General features: G+C 45.4%; 1 protein-coding gene across 5 annotated transcripts in view; it reads left to right on the top strand.

The window, feature by feature from the left end:
- The window catches only part of grin2ba (glutamate receptor, ionotropic, N-methyl D-aspartate 2B, genome duplicate a), a 104,008-nt gene extending 84,859 nt beyond the window's left edge, over positions 1 to 19,149 (top strand). For all 5 annotated transcript variants that reach the window (XM_069524863.1, XM_069524861.1, XM_069524862.1 and 2 more), the window contains exons 13-17: positions 2,443 to 2,672; positions 2,769 to 2,929; positions 3,454 to 3,641; positions 6,889 to 7,127; positions 11,478 to 19,149. In XM_069524863.1, coding sequence (XP_069380964.1) covers positions 2,443 to 2,672; positions 2,769 to 2,929; positions 3,454 to 3,641; positions 6,889 to 7,127; positions 11,478 to 13,766 — 3,107 coding nt within the window. In that variant the 3' untranslated portion in view covers positions 13,767 to 19,149. The remainder of the gene's footprint in view (positions 1 to 2,442; positions 2,673 to 2,768; positions 2,930 to 3,453; positions 3,642 to 6,888; positions 7,128 to 11,477) is intronic.
- The last annotated feature ends 211 nt before the right edge of the window (positions 19,150 to 19,360 follow it).

Consider the following 19,360-nt stretch of genomic DNA (forward strand, 5'->3'; position numbering starts at 1 on the left):
GTGACATCACCTTTTTTAAAATTTTGCAAAAAAGTAATTCCAGAAATTTGCAGAGACCATTTTAGAAGAAATGTAATTTTCTAGTTCTGACAGTCCACCTGAGCTGCACCGCTCTAATCATGTGACCTCCATCACACACGTCCTCTGAATGTGGCGGTCCATTTAAGATTTACCATCTCGTCCACCTGTCGCTCGGACACGGGGGGGTTAAAGATGTTTGCTCATTATGTTAATGTGATAAAGTGATGAAGTGATGAAGTCAGAGCCCAGACGCTTCAAACTTGAGTTGTCTGAGTGATGTTTAATGATCATCAGCTCAAGTGCTGGTGAATTATTAACGTCTGGTTCCACCCACCATGTTTAATCCAACACATTCGGCCAAACAAATCCGTCGTGTATTAGCATATTGTGTAGGAGATAGGATTGTGTTTTGATCCTTTGAAACCAAGTTTGAGAAAAAGTTATTTAACATATTTGTGTAATACCACTAAAGAAAATAAGGACAGCTGAGACGGGTCTTTAGTTTTCAAGGTATTTGCTTATAAACTAAAGAATTGGACAAAAATCTATTCACTGATTCAGACGATACCTGATGGGACCTGATATGGAGGAAACAAAGCAGCTGGAAATTAAATCCATGAGTAAAATTTAGATGTTTCAAGGTTCAAACTAATAATTTACTCCAACATATCAAGCACAGGTTCGAGGTTTTGAAGGTAAATGCAAAGAATACGACTCTGGATCATCTCACACAAACACTGTGTTCAGCCTCCATATAAAAACCAGTCGTCCTCACTGACCCAGTGACTTCCTCCTCCTCTTCATCCTCCTCCTCCACGCTGCTCTCTCTCTCTCTCTTTTATAATCTTTTACAGGTGTGTTTCTCTGCTGCGTCCGTCACACCGGTCATTTGCATTCATTTCCATATTTCCCAAAAAAAAACACATGTCAGCTCCGACAGCAAGACTTTGTTTTTTTTTGTTAGATCTCAGAAGCCAAAAAGATAAGAATCCCAAAAAAAATCAATCTCTTCCCTCAACTCTGACGCGGCTAAATATAGACAATGGCTATCTTTTTTTTCTCCATTCCTCTCATCGTGTTCAGAAGAAGATGCATTCCTCCCTACAGCGCTGTTCTCCTCTGTGTGCCTCCTTGTTGTATCTGCTTGTAGCACAGTGGGAGCTCGGTATCATGAAGAGTGCAGATCGAAGATTGAACTCAAAGGATTCGGCGCAATAACGCATCAACTGCAGTAGATTTGTGAATTCTTGATTCATTAAACCGAGCTTCTTCTGCGAACTTCACACGCAGGAGATATTTGGCTCGATAAAGTCGGTTTGTCCGAGAAACAAAAGCCTCTTGCAACAATGCACACGCCCACGCGCTCGCACAACTCGCTCTCGCACAGTCACACGTACCCACACAAACATTGTCAACCAAATGCTAATCGCCGCTTAATGAACCAGTCTTCTGTCGGCTTGCGGACGAATGAAATCCACATGGTTCCAAACTGATTAGAAAAACATTCATTAAAAAAAAAAAAAAAAAAAGGTTATAATGTCGTGAGCAGTTGTGGCTCAGGAGGTAGAGCGAGTCATCGGATAACCAGAAATCGGTGGTTCGATCCCAGGTGCCTCTGTATTTCAGGCATGAACCACGATGTTCTTCTGACGCTGCAGTTTGTGTTGCGTCAGGTGTTCTTATTATTTTGTCCGTCAGTGAGGGTGGGCTGAATCACAGAAACATTTGTCTGTATAATTCAGTAGATTCAAAAGGCCACACGGTCGAATCAACGTCTCTCTGCAACACTTCACACTAACCCTGAACATTAAAACACCCTCGTGAAGGTCAGGTTATTATTTTTTGCAGGACTGTTGCACTAGACTTCATTAGTGTTTGCTCCGTGAACCTGATAATCTGGTAACTGAGCGTATAAATCGGATAAAAGTCACATAGACCAACAAGAAGAGAGTGAACAGCGATGCCAGGAGCTCTACATGCTAACGCTACAATACTAGCATGTTGCTATTCAACTATGTTTGTCACATAGACTGTTTATAAAAGGATAAATGGATGATGTGTCTCCACTTCTTCCCAATATCCAGAAATTAAGCCAAAATATCCCGGATATGAAAGCTGCCATTTCCCTCCACCTGTCAATCATAACATTATATAACGTATTAAAACCAAACTTGAGAGAAAACTTGAGTTTGTTTTAAGAACGACTGAAACCATCTTTGACAAAAATGTATTTGTTAGTATTTTAATTTTTGTCGGTGCGGCCGGTCACCAGGTGGAGATCAAGACACCTTGGCTTCACTTTTGGGCAGCTGTCATGTCGTCCATCTTTATAAATTTAGTGTAATCTCATCTGGAAACCAACCAGACGCAGTGATTCATGAACCTGATCCGCCTCCTGTTCTTTGACCACGTTTCCTTCAGAGCCTCACGGTCCATCCTTCACCATCGGTAAGGCCATCTGGCTGCTGTGGGGTCTGGTCTTCAACAACTCTGTGCCCGTGCAGAACCCCAAAGGCACCACCAGTAAGATCATGGTGTCAGTGTGGGCCTTCTTCGCTGTCATCTTCCTGGCCTCTTACACTGCCAACCTGGCCGCCTTCATGATCCAGGAGGAGTACGTTGACCAGGTGACTGGTCTCTCCGACAAAAAGGTACGAGGAGCCGCTCTTCTGTCGTCTCTTATCTCACCTGTGCCTCACATTTGAGAAGCAGATGTTTTTACACATCTCCCGTTCTTCTGCGTTTAGTTCCAGAGCCCCAACGACTTCTCGCCTCCGTTTCGGTTCGGCACCGTCCCGAACGGGAGCACAGAGAGGAACATCAGGAACAACTATCCAGAGATGCACTCCTACATGACCAAGTTCCACCAGAGAAACGTGAACGAGGCTCTGCAGAGCCTCAAGGCTGGGTGAGGACCTGAGCAGTACAGCATCATCATGCATTCATCCAGTCGGGCTGTAAAAACCAAACTGAGCGAGCAAAACGATTTTCTGTATCAAAGATTGAAACATAAATCTGTGATTAACATCTCCAGATATTAAAAATGTAATTTGGAGCACGGTAATGTCTCGGGCTTCAGGCCGTGTTGGATGTTTCGGTGCAGCAGCCTTTGGAGAAAAGGATTTAAAATAGTTTGTGATTTAAGATCCTTGTTTGTGTCTCTTCTACGTGTCCAAACATATTGTAGCTGAAAACCTCCAATAATACTTTTACTCCCCCTCTTCACTTTTCATGGAGTGTCTTTTTCTGTGTGCCAGCTCCAGCCTTTGGCAAAGCAAGTGGAAGTCTATTACTCTTATCAGCAGCTTAGTGCTATTTAGCAGGTTAATTGGAATGTTGTCGCGGTGATGTCTGACTCCTAAGTGCTAATTAATTGTAACCTATCTCTCTCTCTCTCTCTCTCTTTCTCCCCCTCTCTCTCTTTTTTATTAGCAAACTAGACGCTTTCATTTATGACGCAGCCGTGCTCAACTACATGGCCGGCAGGGACGAGGGCTGCAAGCTGGTGACCATTGGCAGCGGCTACATCTTCGCCACCACGGGGTACGGCATCGCCATCCAGAAGGAGTCGCTCTGGAAGAGACACGTGGACCTGGCCATCCTGCAGCTTTTTGGAGACGGTGAGACGGCGTCCTTGTTTCCTCCCCTGTTTTATTCATAGATCCTGCACAGTGTAATGCACCCAGCGAGCACAGAGTCTGTTACGCGTACAGCCGTGTTGATGCAGCGAGTTGTATATTTAATTACTCCAAGATGCACCGGATAGTCCCTGAGACACCTCAGTGCTTTAGCAGGGAAGGAAACAGAGCATAACTTCTGACTGACAGCCACAGCACACATTAAAGAATACGTCTGACGTTTCACCCAGTTATTACAACGTTAGGTAACTAATTAAAACCAGACTTTTTCCACTAACATGGAGGAGGCAGGGTTTATTAATTAGACAGCAACCAGCCACCAGGGGGTGATTGAGATGCTTTGGTTTCACTTTCGAGGAGCCTTTGTGTCGTCCATCTTTATAAGAGCTTGAGCAGCTGCGGTATTCACAGTCCAGAGACTCGTAATAACAGTTATGAATCAGTCTATAACACAACGCCGGCTGTGCTCAGTGTTTCTGTACGTTATTTATAACATAGTCAGAATCCTGCCTTGTCCCTTTGTGACCCGCTCCGCCCACAGTCAAAAATATTGCCTATAAAACTGATCTGAACCCGTCCGACCTGCAGGTCAGCCCACAGGACTCGTTGTTTATGGGTCGGCCCTCACATCACTCGAGTCTGGACCCACAGTTTTAGTGTTTAATTGGTTCTGCAGGTCAAACGTACAGTAATCCCACACGCTCATACATCAAGTACAGAGAGAAAAGGGTGCTGCTTGAAATATAAGGTGAAATTTAGCTTCACCTTGGGGGCCCTGTGCTTTATGATCACGCTTGCCTTTTATGGGAGACAGTCCAAGCTCTCCAGGGCTTGCTCTTTCTGAAATGCATTTCACTCCTGTCAGCTCTACAGCTGGAGCTTTGCAGAATCTCAGAACGAGCCGGGAACGAAATTAAAACGTGTTCAAAATGTCCATTGCCGAGCTGCATAGTACAAGCTTTATGGTTTTCAAGCAAAAACTCTTCGTCGTAAATTAGTCAAAATGTCACGGACAACGGCTTCTTTTATCGACCATAACAGTCTAATTTCACTATGTCGTGTTTTGATATACTGCTCAATTCGGAGTGGGAAGTGTAATGGACGTTTGGTGTGTGTGTGTGCATGTCTAACTGTAGTTATGAGGGCCATACCATCGTTGTGAGGACATTTTGACATTGACATCCTCACAAATTCACTGGGCTGTTTGAGGGTTAAGACTTGGTTTTAAGTTCGGGTTAGGCATTGAGTTGTCAAGGTTAATGTTTGGGTAAGGGGCTAGAGAATGCATTATGTCAGTGGGTGTCCTCACAACTATAGAGGGACAAGTGTGTCTGTGTGTGAGTGTGTGTGTTTGTTGAGAATGGTCCGGCCTGTTGTGAGCATCCTGAACCAAGGGCCCTCCGGGGGCCACTATAGTGCGTCCCAGTTAGAGGTGCCAACATAGCTCCTGGTGTATTTCAACAGTGTGTGCATGAGTTCTTGGCTGTGTGTGTGTGTGTGTGTGTGTGTGTGTGGGTGCGGGTGAATATGGGTCAGGCCTATGTGTGTAAGCAAGATGGGTGTGTGTGTGTGTGCGTGTATGAGAGAGAGAGAGAGGGAGAGAGAGAGAGAGAGAGAGGTGCAGAAATTCAGACTGTGTGACACAGGTTTATTTTTATCAACCTACATAAGATCCAGTCAGATGTGTGTGTGTGTGTGTGTGTGTGTGTGTGTGTGTGTGTGTGTGTGTGTGTGTGTGTGTATTGTTGACTTATTGATCATAAGTTTGATTACTCTTGAATGTGGGTCGTAAGATCACTGTAAGATTCTGCACCAGCGTTCATACGCAAACCGAGCGGCCCTGACTCGCCCCTCTCAATGTCACTTTGCCACGCCCCCCTCCCGGTGGCCTAGAAAGCGATGGGACTCACGCGGACAGCCCGTCGGTCCGAGACAAAGGCTGAGGGGGAGTCTGGGTAGTTTGACGCAGGCGTGAATAATAAATACATCACAGATAAAAAAATCTAACCACGGTTATGATTGTCAGTTTTCTGATTGGCTGTTGAATCAAACCATTTCTGCAGAAAATCTTTTCATACTTTCACACCATGCAAAGTGACAAGAGTTAAAACAAAAGGGGAAACAGGAAAGAAGATTAAAGATAATAAAGATAAATGGAAGAGTGCTAAGAAAACCACTTGAGTTACAATCTTTTCATCTGATTTTAGCAGAAATCAAAAAATGTCAAAACTGTCGCTTTAAGGTCACAGAGTTTTAAAAGAATTACTATTTCCGTAATTCCCAAATTCCCTCATTGTGCTCATATTCATTTTATTTCATTGACTTCATTAACATTCGTTGACGGTAACTTTTCCCAAGTATCAAATATGTGACTCTGATGTCCTTGATTCAAATCCAGACAGGAACACGCTTCAGATTTCTAATAAACAACAAAGACGTTTCCATTAAAATAGCTCAAACTAAATAGTAGCACTGACCATCTATAAGCAGATTATTAAGCTGTAGTACGACATTGTCTTCAGTGTCTGTGTGTGAGTGTGTGTGTGTGTGTGTGTGTGTGTGTGCAGTTTGTATGCGGTGGCGCTCCGTGTTGTTGCTCAGCCGCTGCCCCGGTGCAGGAGTCACGCTGACATGCAGCGACAGCGGCTGAATGTATGATTAATTAACCGACACTTGTCCTGCCACAGTCGGCTTTGATAGAGAACAGCTCGTGATGAAACAGAAGGTGACCCACAAAGAGACCAGAAGCTCGGGGACCAGCACCAGACGCACGGGCAGCCACACGAACACACACAACACACACACATTCAAACACACACATTTGCATAGATCCACACACACGATATCTACATAGCTTTTTCTTTTTTTTTAATCCCATGAATCACAGTTATTGTGTGATATGTTTCCTGTTGGCAACAAAGTCAAATGCAAAATTCAGAGCTGTGATTCACTTGTTACTTCTCTGCCTTCCATCTCCCCTCCTCTCTTCTCCTCTCGCATCATCTCTCCATCCCTTGTGTCCTCCCTGTTGTCACATCACATCCTTCCACTATATTTTACACACTCTTGATTTCAACTGCCATACAAATTATGAAATCACTTCTTCCGTCCATCCCTCCTTCCTGTCCTCTCGCTGCCTCCTCTTCTCTACCATCTGTTCCTCTGCTCATCCTCTCGCTCTGTCACTATCCCGCCCCTCCTGCCGTGTCATGGCATTTCCTCCATCTAGGTGAGATGGAGGAGCTGGAGTCCCTTTGGCTGACGGGGATCTGCCACCACGAGAAGAACGAGGTGATGTCCAGCCAGCTGGACGTGGACAACATGGCCGGCGTCTTCTACATGCTCGGTGCCGCCATGGCTCTGTCCCTCATCACCTTTATCTGTGAACACTGGTTCTACTGGCAGCTTCGCTTCTGCTTCATGGGCGTCTGCTCCGGCCAGCCTGGCTTCGTCTTCAGCATTAGCAGGGTGAGAAATTACAGGAGAATCCAGTTTTTGTGCACACTTCACAGAAAAGAGCTTCTTTACCGCTGAACAACGTTCGTCATCGTGCCACGACTATTACCTTTTCCTAAATGTTCTGATTGAAAGATTCAGATTGTGAAAATCTGTTCAAAACTGAGCCAGCACACTCGAGCTGACACATTTCACACCTTGCATTTTGTTTCCAAGCACAGAAATACAGCATACGCTCAGTGGTATCACACTTTGCTACCTAACACACCTTCCAAATTCTGCTGTGGCTGATATAAATACAATTCCACACGGCCTCCAGCATCTACTCTGTCGTCTTTGCCAAAGTTAAAACCAAAGGTGATAACTTCCGGGAAGTTGCAAGTTTTTCGCTTTAGCACCTGAGAAAAAATGCTGCCAAGACTGAGGATTCATTTGTGTTTTAATTGCTTCGAGTAGCACATGAAGAAATGTGCGGATGCCTGCTGCACACTAGAGGACAATTGGGGGGATTCGAAAGTCTGAGTCTGTCCTCTAGACGATCCCGGTGCCGTTATCGATTTAAATCTGACCTTAACAGATTATCTGGTTATGAGGATGATCCCAGAGTTTACACACCTAATCTATTAATGCCACAGACTGAATCTGAGCCTTCTGATTCTAAATCGTGGTACTCGTGTACTATGAAAGAAATCAATTAGAGCGAGCTGATAAAGAAGAATCACCAACCGGACATATTGTTTACATGGTTGTCTACAGCGTAGATAAGACGTTTCCTGTGTGAAGTCGTAAAGGACAAACTTGTGGAATTGTTTTTATTCTGAAGTTGCGTTTCATCACGTGAGTTTCTGGAATCGCTGCTTAGAAATAGTTTGGTTAAACTCAGAGTTTGTGACTGGATCGTCGTGAGCGATCTCACCATTGAAACATAAAAAAATCGGTTTCATCTGTCATGTGTTCAGATTTTAAAATCATCTGGAGTTCACCAGGAGTTACTCGAAATCCTGCGTTCAGCGTTTTCAGACATGCACGTATGAACACAAACGAAAAAAAGGCAACTCAGTCATCTCATGCTTTGTGTTATCTTGTGTCATTGAGTTTGTCTCGTTTGAAAAGACAAGAGAGTTTCTGCATTTAACCTCTGAATCACTGAGTCGTCCGTGTCTGTAAAGTCACCTTCATTACTTATCTATTCACTCCCACATCAACAGATTTATCGCGGCTAATGTCTCTGAATTGAAAGAGCTTTATTCTTCAAGGCTGAAGACAATTTACGTGACAAACCAAACCAAATCCCCACCTCCAACGGAGAAAAAAAAACTGATACAGGAGCTCTCCCCTTTTCGTTTTGACGCTTCCTGACGTCCATGAGGTAAATATTTACAAAATGTTGAGCGGAAATCAATATTCCACTCAACTAAAATCAGCCACGGAACCGGAGAGGGTAGATTACCGGATCCCAGGAGACCAAAGTCACCCCAGAGGTATTTGATTTGCATTCCAATTGTTTTGACATGGCTCCGGTGTAATTCACTGTGTGCCTCTGAAGGTGAACCGCTGCAGGCCAAACCGCGTGGCTAATTTACGGCACGGAGCCACACGCTGCTGCTCTCTCCCTCCATTTGATGAGCTGCTGCGGTGCCGCTGCTGCTCGCGCAGAGAGAGAGCGAGGCCACGGGGAAAAGAAGGAAGAAAAAAAAAAAACACGACAACATAACATTTTCCCCTCTCTGCTCTAATACTACGCTCCAGTGCCCAACTTTGATTATTTTGTATGGTGTTAATTTTATGTCGTTGCTGTTGCCTTGTTTATGGTTGCGTGTGCGTGTCTGTTTGTGTAGCAGCAGCGAAAAGTACCAGTTGCTGAAATGTCAGTTGACTTCTCATTTGCAGGCTGCTTGGTGTTGTTTTTGATTATTACACCATTATAATTTGTACGGGAGCTGGATCTGGGAGCAATTATGCTCCGTGTAACATTCAAAGATCGCTCTCGTTTACCAGAAATGACTTCTGTCTTTGCTGCAGTGTGACAACATGAGTGAACACTTTGTGTCCACATATAAAACCAGACGATGTTAAAATATTCATCCAGTGTTAATTTGCATGTGAAGCGCAGAGCTCGGGCTTTATGGAACAACAACAGCGGAAATTATCGTTTGTTATCTTTCCACAATCCTCGGCCACACCGACACATTGTGTCCTTCTCATTTGCTCGAGTGCTTTCTCTCCAGCTTCGGCCATTTTCTTCCTTTTCTCTGTCTCGCTGCCACTCAGATTGATTGCACTTTTCTGCAGTTTTTTTTTTTTTTTTTTAATTTCACAGCATAATCCAATAAACTTTGTTATTGCTGCAATTAACATTTAAGCCCGGCAGTGTAAAAAATGAGACATCTGTCACGGCTGGCGTCGGTCAAGTGACTTCGGTCAAGTGACTTCGGTCACGGCTTCTCGGTCTCGGTGTTAGCGCTCCGTCCCGGCTACCTGCTCCTCCAGGTCCCACCTGCACCGCTGAGACAAATTAATTAAACTGATTCAGAGCTTCTCATGACTGAACAGTAAATCTATTAGAGGTACCCGTCATCCTGCTATGTTTGTTTACATTTAGCTCCATAAGCAGCACGCGGGCTGTTAGATTATGAGCTGCTGCATGTACAGTATGTGCATGGGGCCTGTTATTTGTTGAATTCTCTGCACCAGTGTAATCACTTATAGATTTTGCTGTGCTCCCCTGGAGGATTGAAAAAATAGTTGGGAACCCTCGGGCCACAGTTACAGCTATTCACACATTATGCCCAAATAATCAGCCAGTGTAGCAGCGGGCCGGCAGCAATCTGCCAACTGTTACATTATGTGGGCGAAATCTGCTGCTGAATACGAAGCAGGAATCACTTTGTGACATGTCCATGATTTGATGCTCTACAGTATTAACTTCTTCTTCCACCGGTCGTGTGTCTGCGTCCGAGGGGGAGGTGCTTAAAAGCTGCACAAACGTTCACTCTGACCTTGCCCTTCGATGCCGTCACCGCTTAATAGCGACCAGTCTTGGCATCTGTGAAGGTGAAAACCTAATAAGGAAAGATTCTCCTCGTCGAGAATGGAGACGCGATGATGTCATCAATCTGGTCGGAGGGAAAATCAGCGACAGACTCGGCAACAGGTGGAGTTTAATCAAAGACAATAAAAGAGGAAAAACAACCGAGTTGAAGGGATGTAAACAGACAGATGGAAAGAAGGAACACGGATGAGACAGATAAGAAACAGACAAACATTGAAAGATGGTTCTAAGTGAAGGGGAAAGAGCAGGTGGGCGTGTACGTTTTCCATCCGTCATTTTGTATTTGTGTTAGCCTCTCTCGCTTTTAGCCACACTCAAGCTTTACATACTCGACTGTTAACAGACTGTGAAATTGAAAGAATTAACAACATTATCTATAAAACCGGAGCGAGGGGTGGAGGCCTTTTTGCGGCAATGCAGTCGCTGTCCATGAAACCAATTAACAACCAGAGACGAGTGGCTCGGGAGAGAAGAAGCCGGGGTCAACGAGTCATTTAAGTGGATAAAAGGGAGAGACGGCGAAGAGCTTAAGCTTAACAGCGGAGAGGATCTGACGGCGGCTGAACCCCCCCCGACCTCGTGACAGAGTCGTGACCTCTGCAGTGGTGAACGGGTCGGAGGTCAGCCGCTCTCTGATCTTTAACAGTGGAAGACAATCCCTTTATTTCCACAGACGTCCAGAAAAACTGAGAAAAATCATTGGTCGCCATTGATCTGATGCTTTACCGTCCCCATCCGTCATGCCTGGTTTGCTCTCCCTCCGTACATCCATTTTTATCTGAATATTGTATCGTACATCACTGAATGCAAATGGGCCAGTTTATCTTTCTGTCACTGAAACGCTCGGCCAGTGTCTCCTTGGCTCGGCCTTTGTCTTTCGGAGGGGATTGTGTGGTGACCGGCGGCACGGAGGGGCAGCGGAGCTGAGGTGTTTAATAACTGCCGGAGGATATTGTTCAGCTGAATTCTAATCACATTGATTAAAGGTATTGATCAGGGCCTTTTACAGCCTCTTTGTCTTTATCAATCATTCACCATCCAGATCCATTGTCCTTTTATCAATCGTCATCCTGCACGCTTACTGGCACTGTCTCGCTTTATCTCACCTCGGCCAATACATCACATTATTGTCTATAAATAAACATGTAGATCTGTTTTATTATTATAACCCACACAGCGTCAGCAGAAAGAGCTGCTCTCTCTTCACCTCATCAGGTCGGGGAGCAATGTAAACTTATGCTTCTGTCAATTTAGAATTCAATCATTAAAGATCATTAAATGCTGTTTCTTGTCTGCTTCCTCCCCCACAGGGCATCTACAGCTGCATCCACGGCGTGCAGATCGAGGAGAAGAGCAGCTCGGCCCTGAACTCCCCATCGGCCACCATGAACAACACCCATTCCAACATCATGCGCCTCTTACGCACCGCCAAGAACATGGCCTCCCTGTCAGGGGTGAATGGCTCACCACACAGTGCCCTGGACTTCATCCGTCGAGAATCCTCTGTCTACGACATCTCTGAACACCGGCGCAGCTTGGCAGGCCACTCGGACTGCAAGCCTCCTTACCTGCCGGAAGACAACATGTTCAGTGACTACATCAGTGAGGTGGAGAGGACGTTTGGCAACCTCCACCTGAAGGACAGCAACCTGTACCAGGACCACTACCTGCACCATCACGGCTCGACGCTAGGGCTCAGCGGACCTCCTCCCAACAGGCCCCAAAGTTTGGGCAGTGCTAGCTCACTGGAGGGCGGCATGTTCGATTGTGACAGCCTGGGTGGTGGGGTGGCTCCTATTTTCACCACCCAGCCCTGTTCTGCACTGACTCACAGGAACATGAGCAAGTTTGACCTCCTTTCTGGACAGACTCCCCCCTCGGGCCAGAGCTTCAAGGGAGGCCTGCCAGACGTGTATGGTAAGTTCTCTTTTAAAGGAGGTGCCTCAAGTTCCACCTACATCCCTGGGCACAGCTATTGTCCAGGGAGAGGAGAGGATGATGGGAATATACGCTCAGATGTCTCGGACATTTCCACGCACACCGTAACGTACGGAAACCTGGAGGGCAACGCCAAGAAGCGCAAAAAGTACCGCGATAGCCTGAAAAAGAGGCCGGCCTCTGCTAAGTCCAGACGGGAGCTGGACGAGATCGAGCTGGGCTACAGGAGGAAACCCTACCACATCAGCCACCACCATTACCATGGCCACCGCTCCGCCTCTCCCCCACTTTTGCCCCCTGAACGCAAGAGAGGAGGTGGTGGAAACAATGATGGGAACTCCTATGTCTTTAGAGAGAAGGAGAGCGTGAGGGATTTTTATTTGGACCAGTTTCGGCCAAAAGAAGGCGTCCCTCAGTGGGAGCACGTGGACCTGACAGAGGGCCCTGGGACTAGAGATGGGGTTGTGGGACCCTGCACCTCTCTGGTCCCAGTGGATGACTTTCTTAAGAGCAAACCCAAAAAGGGCGATCCTAAGAGCGGGGGAGGATCTGGATTGGCAGGGGGAGAGTGGGAGTGCAGGAACTGTCGGGCCAGTGGGGGAGGAGGGGGCAAGCAGATGTCCATGCATGGAGGAGGGGGTGGTGGTGGGTACGGGGCTGGCATGAGCTGCGGGTCCTCGGGAGGCGGCGGAAACAGCCGCCCCAGCTCGGCAACCTGCATGCGCTGCGAGGGCTGTAAAAAGACTGGAAACCTCTATGATATCAGCGAGGACAACAACCACCTCTTGGAACAAATGGGGGGAGGTGGGGGAGGAGGTATGGTTGCAGGCCCTCAGTCTCAATCTCAGGCCCAGCAGAGGAGGAAGAGCGGAGGATTCGGCAAGCCGCTCCGGCGGCAGCACTCGTACGATGCTTTTGTTGACCTTCAGAAAGAGGAGTCGGGCGGGATGGGAAGTTTGATGGGAGGTCTAGGAAGCAGTGGGGGGATGAGTGGTGCAGGCATGGGAGGGATGCTGCCTCCACCCAGGAGTGTCAGCCTGAAGGAGAAAGAACGCTACATGGAGGGCACCAGCCCCTTCGCACACATATTTGAGCGCCACGGGGGCTCGGAGAGAGAAAGGGAAAGAGACAGAGACCCGCTCTTTTACGGAGGTGAGAGCCGAAAAGGACCCGGCTCACCATTCGGCTTGTTCAGAGGCGGTGAGGGCCTCCACCGCCGCTCCATCGGAGAGAGAGACACGAGAGACAGGGATAGGTCTCTGATGGAAGGAGGAGGCGGGGGAGGGTTCTCTTTATCCAAATCTCTTTACCCCGACCGGGTAAACCAAAACCCCTTTATACCCACCTTTGGGGACGACCAGTGTCTGATGCACGGAGCCAAACAATATTACATGAAAAAGCAACAGCAGCAGCAGCAGCAACAACAAGTTGCCAAAAACAGCCGAAGTGACTTCAGGGGCCAGATGAGCACGACGTCATATCTGCCAGCGTCTGCCACGGCCGGGGTGGTTTCCAACGTAGCCCCCCGGTTCCCAAAAGAGCTCAGCCTCGGTGGGATGAACCACCATGGCTCGATGCTGGGGGTCGGCCCCCCACGTCAATTCAACGGAAGCAATGGCCATGTGTACGAGAAACTCTCCAGCATTGAGTCTGATGTGTGAGAGAAAATGGAGGGGGAGGAGCAGGTAATGGCGCGAGAGAGGAGGGGGAGAGGGGGTCAAACGGCAAACCTGAGACAGAGAAGGAAACGACCGTGAGATCGAAACGTAATATGAAAATCTGGGTAAAACAATCAGGACACCCTGAGGAGGTGTGGAACGTAAACCCTCTCTCAGAAATGGCCAAAGCTACTTTACTTGCCGAGTAACATTCCCCTCAAACACTTCAAACTCCATCATCTCCTCCGCCAGTGCGGCAGAAGTCACTGTACTCGGTTCTTATCGCAAAGGGATGACACCTCATCTTGGTTTGATACTGGACATGTGTGGCCTGGTGCGATGTGATGGCCGTCTGAGAGCTCCCGCCGAGCGCTGATGAGGAAAGACTGCGAGAGCGGAGAGAGGGAGGCGAACTGCCCATCTGCCCCTGTGTCACCACAGAAAGGAGACGTTGTCACCAGAGCTGCGACACAGGAGACGACTTCTCTCTCTCTCTCTTTCTCTTTCTCTGGAAGGCCCGTCCATCTCTCGCGCTCTCTCTCTCTCTCTCTCTCTCTTCGTCCACCGCCGCTCTCTCCTCTTCTCTCTCGGCCCCCGCTCCTCCTCCTCATGCCTGACGCCAAAAGAGCCGATCTTGTTTGCTATGAGAAATACAATCATAAATGGTAATAACATATTCTTATAGAAAAAAACAGGGTATCAGAACAACAATAATATTGATAGCGTTGTGAATAACAAAGATGTTAGTATTGATGATGATAACACAGCTTAAGTTTTTCCTTGTTTCATGTTCTGTTGGTAGAATATTTCACTACTGTTTAAGTATCTGTAGTTGTGTTCTGTGACAGCGGGAAGGTTGTTCTCTTCTTCAACCAACAAGCCAGAAAGACTGAGTCCTTAACTCCTGATTTTTCTTTCTTTCTTTTCTTTCTGTAGAAAGTTTTGCTCCATGCTCATTGATTTATTTGCTCCTCGTGGAAAAAAAAACAGGATCTGGAGGACACACGTTTGGAGCTGACAGATCCTTACTTGATGTTTCAAGACGTTACAAATCAAGTGCACACACACACACACACACACACACGAACTTTAACACACTTTTTTTTTTGTGAGTCTGAACTTGTGTTACTGTGAACAACACGTTTCGTCACAAGCTGAAGATACTGAGAGGAAGGACGTGCCTTAATGGTCTCCAGTGGATGTGTCCTCCAGTTCACACGCGGCGGCACCAGGACGGACCAGCGTGCTTTTAGGCTGCTGCTGCTGCTGCTGCTGCTGCTGCTGCGGCGGCGGCGTTCTCTTCACATTTATGAGCCAAAACTGCAGTAAACATTTACAGCAGGCTGGAGACGCTGCCGTCGAGATGTTTTATAACTTCGTAAAATAATTTCATATGTCAAAGTATGGGCAGTGCTTTATGAAGCGGTTGTATTCAGGATGTCCCACTGTCACGGATAGACCGACGGGTCTCACTTCACAACACGGCAGCCTTTAGACCACTTCTTTTATTCAGGTTACATAACAACAGTCACCAGGCACTTACTTTTTTTGGCCTCTCACTAGTATCTCGCAGAAGGCATTACTCTTCACTCACGTGAGCGGTCTGAGAGGCGCACACGGAAAGCTTTGTTCAGACAATATATGCACTGTTCTTTATGTCGGCGAAATGCTACGAAACGTGTAGGAGAGGTGTCGTTGCCCCCGTGACAATGATGCTGGTTAAAGCTTGAGCCGAGGAGGATGTCTATTTGAGAGAGAGAGAGAGAGAGAGAGGGGCCTCTTGAACGCCGTCCGTGGCGTCGGGAAAGGCGGCCATCTTGTGAAAAAAAACTTTTCAGGCACTTTGACTAATGTCTTTTTAGCTGGAGAGGCCTCATTTATTGCACAGGACCTTTTCCTCGGTGTAGGTTCAGGCACTCGGTAGACATGCCTTATCATCCCATCTCCCCCGCTCCCACCCCCTCCCCCCCCCCGAGCTGTCTGATGATGACTCATCATATTACTGTACAGAATAAGGACGCCTCGATTAGTTATTCCAAGGTTTGATCTTCGATTAGCGGGCGGTGTCAGGAGTTCAAGGGCTGCAGGAGATTGCGCTGGAGTGCTGGCCTGAGATTGGAGCTGTGTGTAGAATGTGATCTCTGTCGTATACCCTGATCTAAATGCACCAGTGTAATAGGAGTGTGTGATTGTGTGTCTGTGTGTGTGTGTGTGTGTGTGGAGGGGTATCAAATTTTTTTTTTCTACCACTAACCTGCTGATTACTCCTCATAAATTCAACAGCCTCCGTTAACAATGTGAAAGTGAGACTGATAAAGTTAGCCTTAAATCAAACAGATTCACCCCCTGCTCCTCCCTCCCCCCCCCCCCGCGACCCATTAATGACTCTCCCGATAAATACGTCGGGATCTCTGGAATTTTTATACGCACACATTTTTGAGCGTTCAGGTCGACCATTATCAGCGAGAGAGGGCGTAAGACGACGAGAGAGCGGGAGGAGAAACTACGAGGAAATAAGACGGAGCGGAGGCGCGACTTTGGGAGTTGAGCATCAATCAGTGTCAGCGTTAGTATGTTAAATCTTTTCCTTGTAAATAAAATATTTAAAACTCTTTTCACTTTGTACAGTAAACAGACAGACAGGATGTAACTTTAAATATGTTTTACAGCAATTTAAGAAATAAATAAAACGCAAATAAAAATACACAAAAACAGAAAAAAACCACACAAACAAAAATATGCAAAATAGTTAACACAAATATGACTAATCATAAGTGATATAATTGAACCTCATTTTCTTTCAATCTCATGTTTACTTAATTATGATAGTTTACCAATCAGTGTATACTGATTATGTTAAGAATTATGCTTTTTTCTTATTTTCACTCAAGTGTTGGAAATTGAGGATAATTTATTGTAGGTGTAGACGTTTGGTGATAAAAGGGGAAAGTTTAGTTTTAGGAGTCTTTGCTAAGTTTCCCTTGAATTGTGTTAGACTCTTTTTAAGGTAAGCTCTTCTTCATGCTTTTGAGATAAATTCAATTATCTACACATTTATGTAATACAATATTACATGTATACATAGATGATATTTGCATATAGAGGCAGTATATTGTGATCCTTCATTTTTAAGCTGCAGTCCTTATTAAGAACCTACGAGACGTTTGTGTTTTTGTTGCCCGTTATTTTGACCTGGGCTGTAATGATGATTGCACACAGAATTTAGAGCCATCGTCGGCCCGGCCTATCCTGTTCCCTTTCTACGTTTGGGATAGACATCACTGTGGTAAAGGAAATTACACACACACACACACACACACACACACACATTTAAACACATGCACACAAATGCACACTGGAGATTTCCCAGTGTGGATGTTGTTAATATTGCTGAGAATTTCAGCACAAGAATGAGTGTGTTTTCCTCTAATTGAGAATCCATTTGAAGCTGAAATGCATTTGTGCAACCCCTTATTAAAAAAGTGAAGCATTCGTTCTGTCATGTTTCATTTTATGTGGAGTTTCACTTCAGCGGAATCAACTGCTCTCGACACCTTGTGGCTCACGTGTTACAGAACCGTGTTGTTCGACAGCCGAGATCACAAATGCTCCTGGATTCTTATTTATTTATCTGAAACTATTTTTTCCACTGCTTGTTTCTCTGTATGATGGAAAAATATATAGTTTGTAATAAGTTGTGTACATACGGCCCCATTACATTTTTAAAAATTACCTCCTTGGTTCTTCTTCTGTATTTCACTGTTTCCAGTCTCTACGCTCTCCTCCCCGGCCCTGAGAAAAGAAATTTACCTCTCCTCTGTTTTTTTCTCAACTGCATTCACGTCCAGACGGTTGATTGAAAAGTGAAAAATGTATCTCTGTGCACATAAGCTATATTAGGTTTGCATTTTTTTTTTTTTTTGTCATACAAGCCACCACGTTTATTCTCTTCATTTGCAATAAAAAGCATGACCAAACAGAAAATGTGCTTACTGTACGGTGTATGTGCCAATATATCACCTTCCCTTGTATTTTCTTTGGAAGGATAGCTAGGGCCAGTTTGCAGCTGCTCATTGGGACGCGGAGCTGCACCTGACACTGTGGTAAACATGCTATCATCAGGCCTTTACCGCCTCCAGCTGCTCCGCTCTGCGGCCAGCGTGCACAGGTCGGCCAGCGATGCAGAGTAAGCACGGGCTCGTCAGAAGTCTTTATTTCCCCGAAGGCCGAATCGGTCCCAGCCTCCTTCCTCTGCACACGAGCATGCCACAACACATTTGTTCAAATGATTCATGTAGAGCAAAACACTGTGTCACTTTTTTTTTTTTTTACAACACAAGAAGTGGTTGTGGCAAGTTAGTGGGCTGGAACATCCTGAAGGTGGAGGATGTAAATATCACCTCAGCTGACGTGTGTTTTTCTGTCAGGAGTACTGACACATGGGACCAAATAACAGCGTGACATGGTCAGCTGCAGGGTCGATGTAAACGGACTTGTTTTCGTGCTTTGGTATTTGAACGGTATTTGACATGTTTGTTCACGGTGACTGAGTCGAGCTGCTAATTTCTATCAATGAGTCACTGGTGTGATTTCATCTCATGCAGACAGGAGGAATTATACTGTGAATCTGATTGTTTTATTGTGAAGGGCAGTGAAATCTAGCAGCGAACAACTTTCCAGCTCACTATGATTCATTACGGAACTTGTTTACTAATATTTTAAAGGTTTTTTCCGTGTGTATGTGTATGGATATGTACGGATATCGCTTTATATTGATGCATTCAAACTTTTTATTAAATTGTGTACAGTTTTGTTTGTTAATATTTCTGTTTTCCATCTTTATCGTTCATAACTCCAGAGCTGATTCATGAATTTAAGGATATAAGGGGTTGCTCCTAAATGTATTTCACAAGGTTTTGAAAACGCATTTACACTGAAACTACACAGCCTGATTCAATTTACTGTGGGTTGACAAAAATGTAACATATGAATAGTATGAATTGTATACATAATGATATACATAATATTATTCTTGGCCATTCTTTTCTCTTTTTATGGCCCTTTTCTTTGAAATAATACCAAAATTTTTACACCATACAAACAGAAAACCACACAAAAACAAATAATTGTACAGGATGTGTAAATACTGAATATTGGCGACAACATTTACCTTCTTTTTTTTGTATGGAAACGATCAAAGTAATCTCAATAACAAAATTAACCACGTCATGACAAAAATTGCAAAAAAATTCCATCGTTAAGGTACTTCTAATAAGGATAATACGGATATCTGCAATTATAAGTGCTCAAATAAGATTATTCTTTCTCTTTGTACATGATGAACAAGATGAAGTGTTGAGTATTAATAATAAAAAACTATAAGTTTCCTGGTATTCAGAGTCTTTACTTGTTTTGAATCTTTGACACACTTGTACACACTTTCTCTGGAAGGTGTATTTACTGTATGTGTCGGAGAAGCTCCGTCCTCAAATCTCTTGTGCTTTGCTAGTTGTGATTGAGTGTCTGACGGCCATGAACACACAGTCTGACTCTGAACCTCCTTTCTTATGTTTTTTCTCTCTCTGAACACACACACA

This window comes from Paralichthys olivaceus, chromosome 5 (genome assembly GCF_024713975.1).
Source record: "Paralichthys olivaceus isolate ysfri-2021 chromosome 5, ASM2471397v2, whole genome shotgun sequence".
NCBI classification, from domain to species: domain Eukaryota; kingdom Metazoa; phylum Chordata; class Actinopteri; order Pleuronectiformes; family Paralichthyidae; genus Paralichthys; species Paralichthys olivaceus.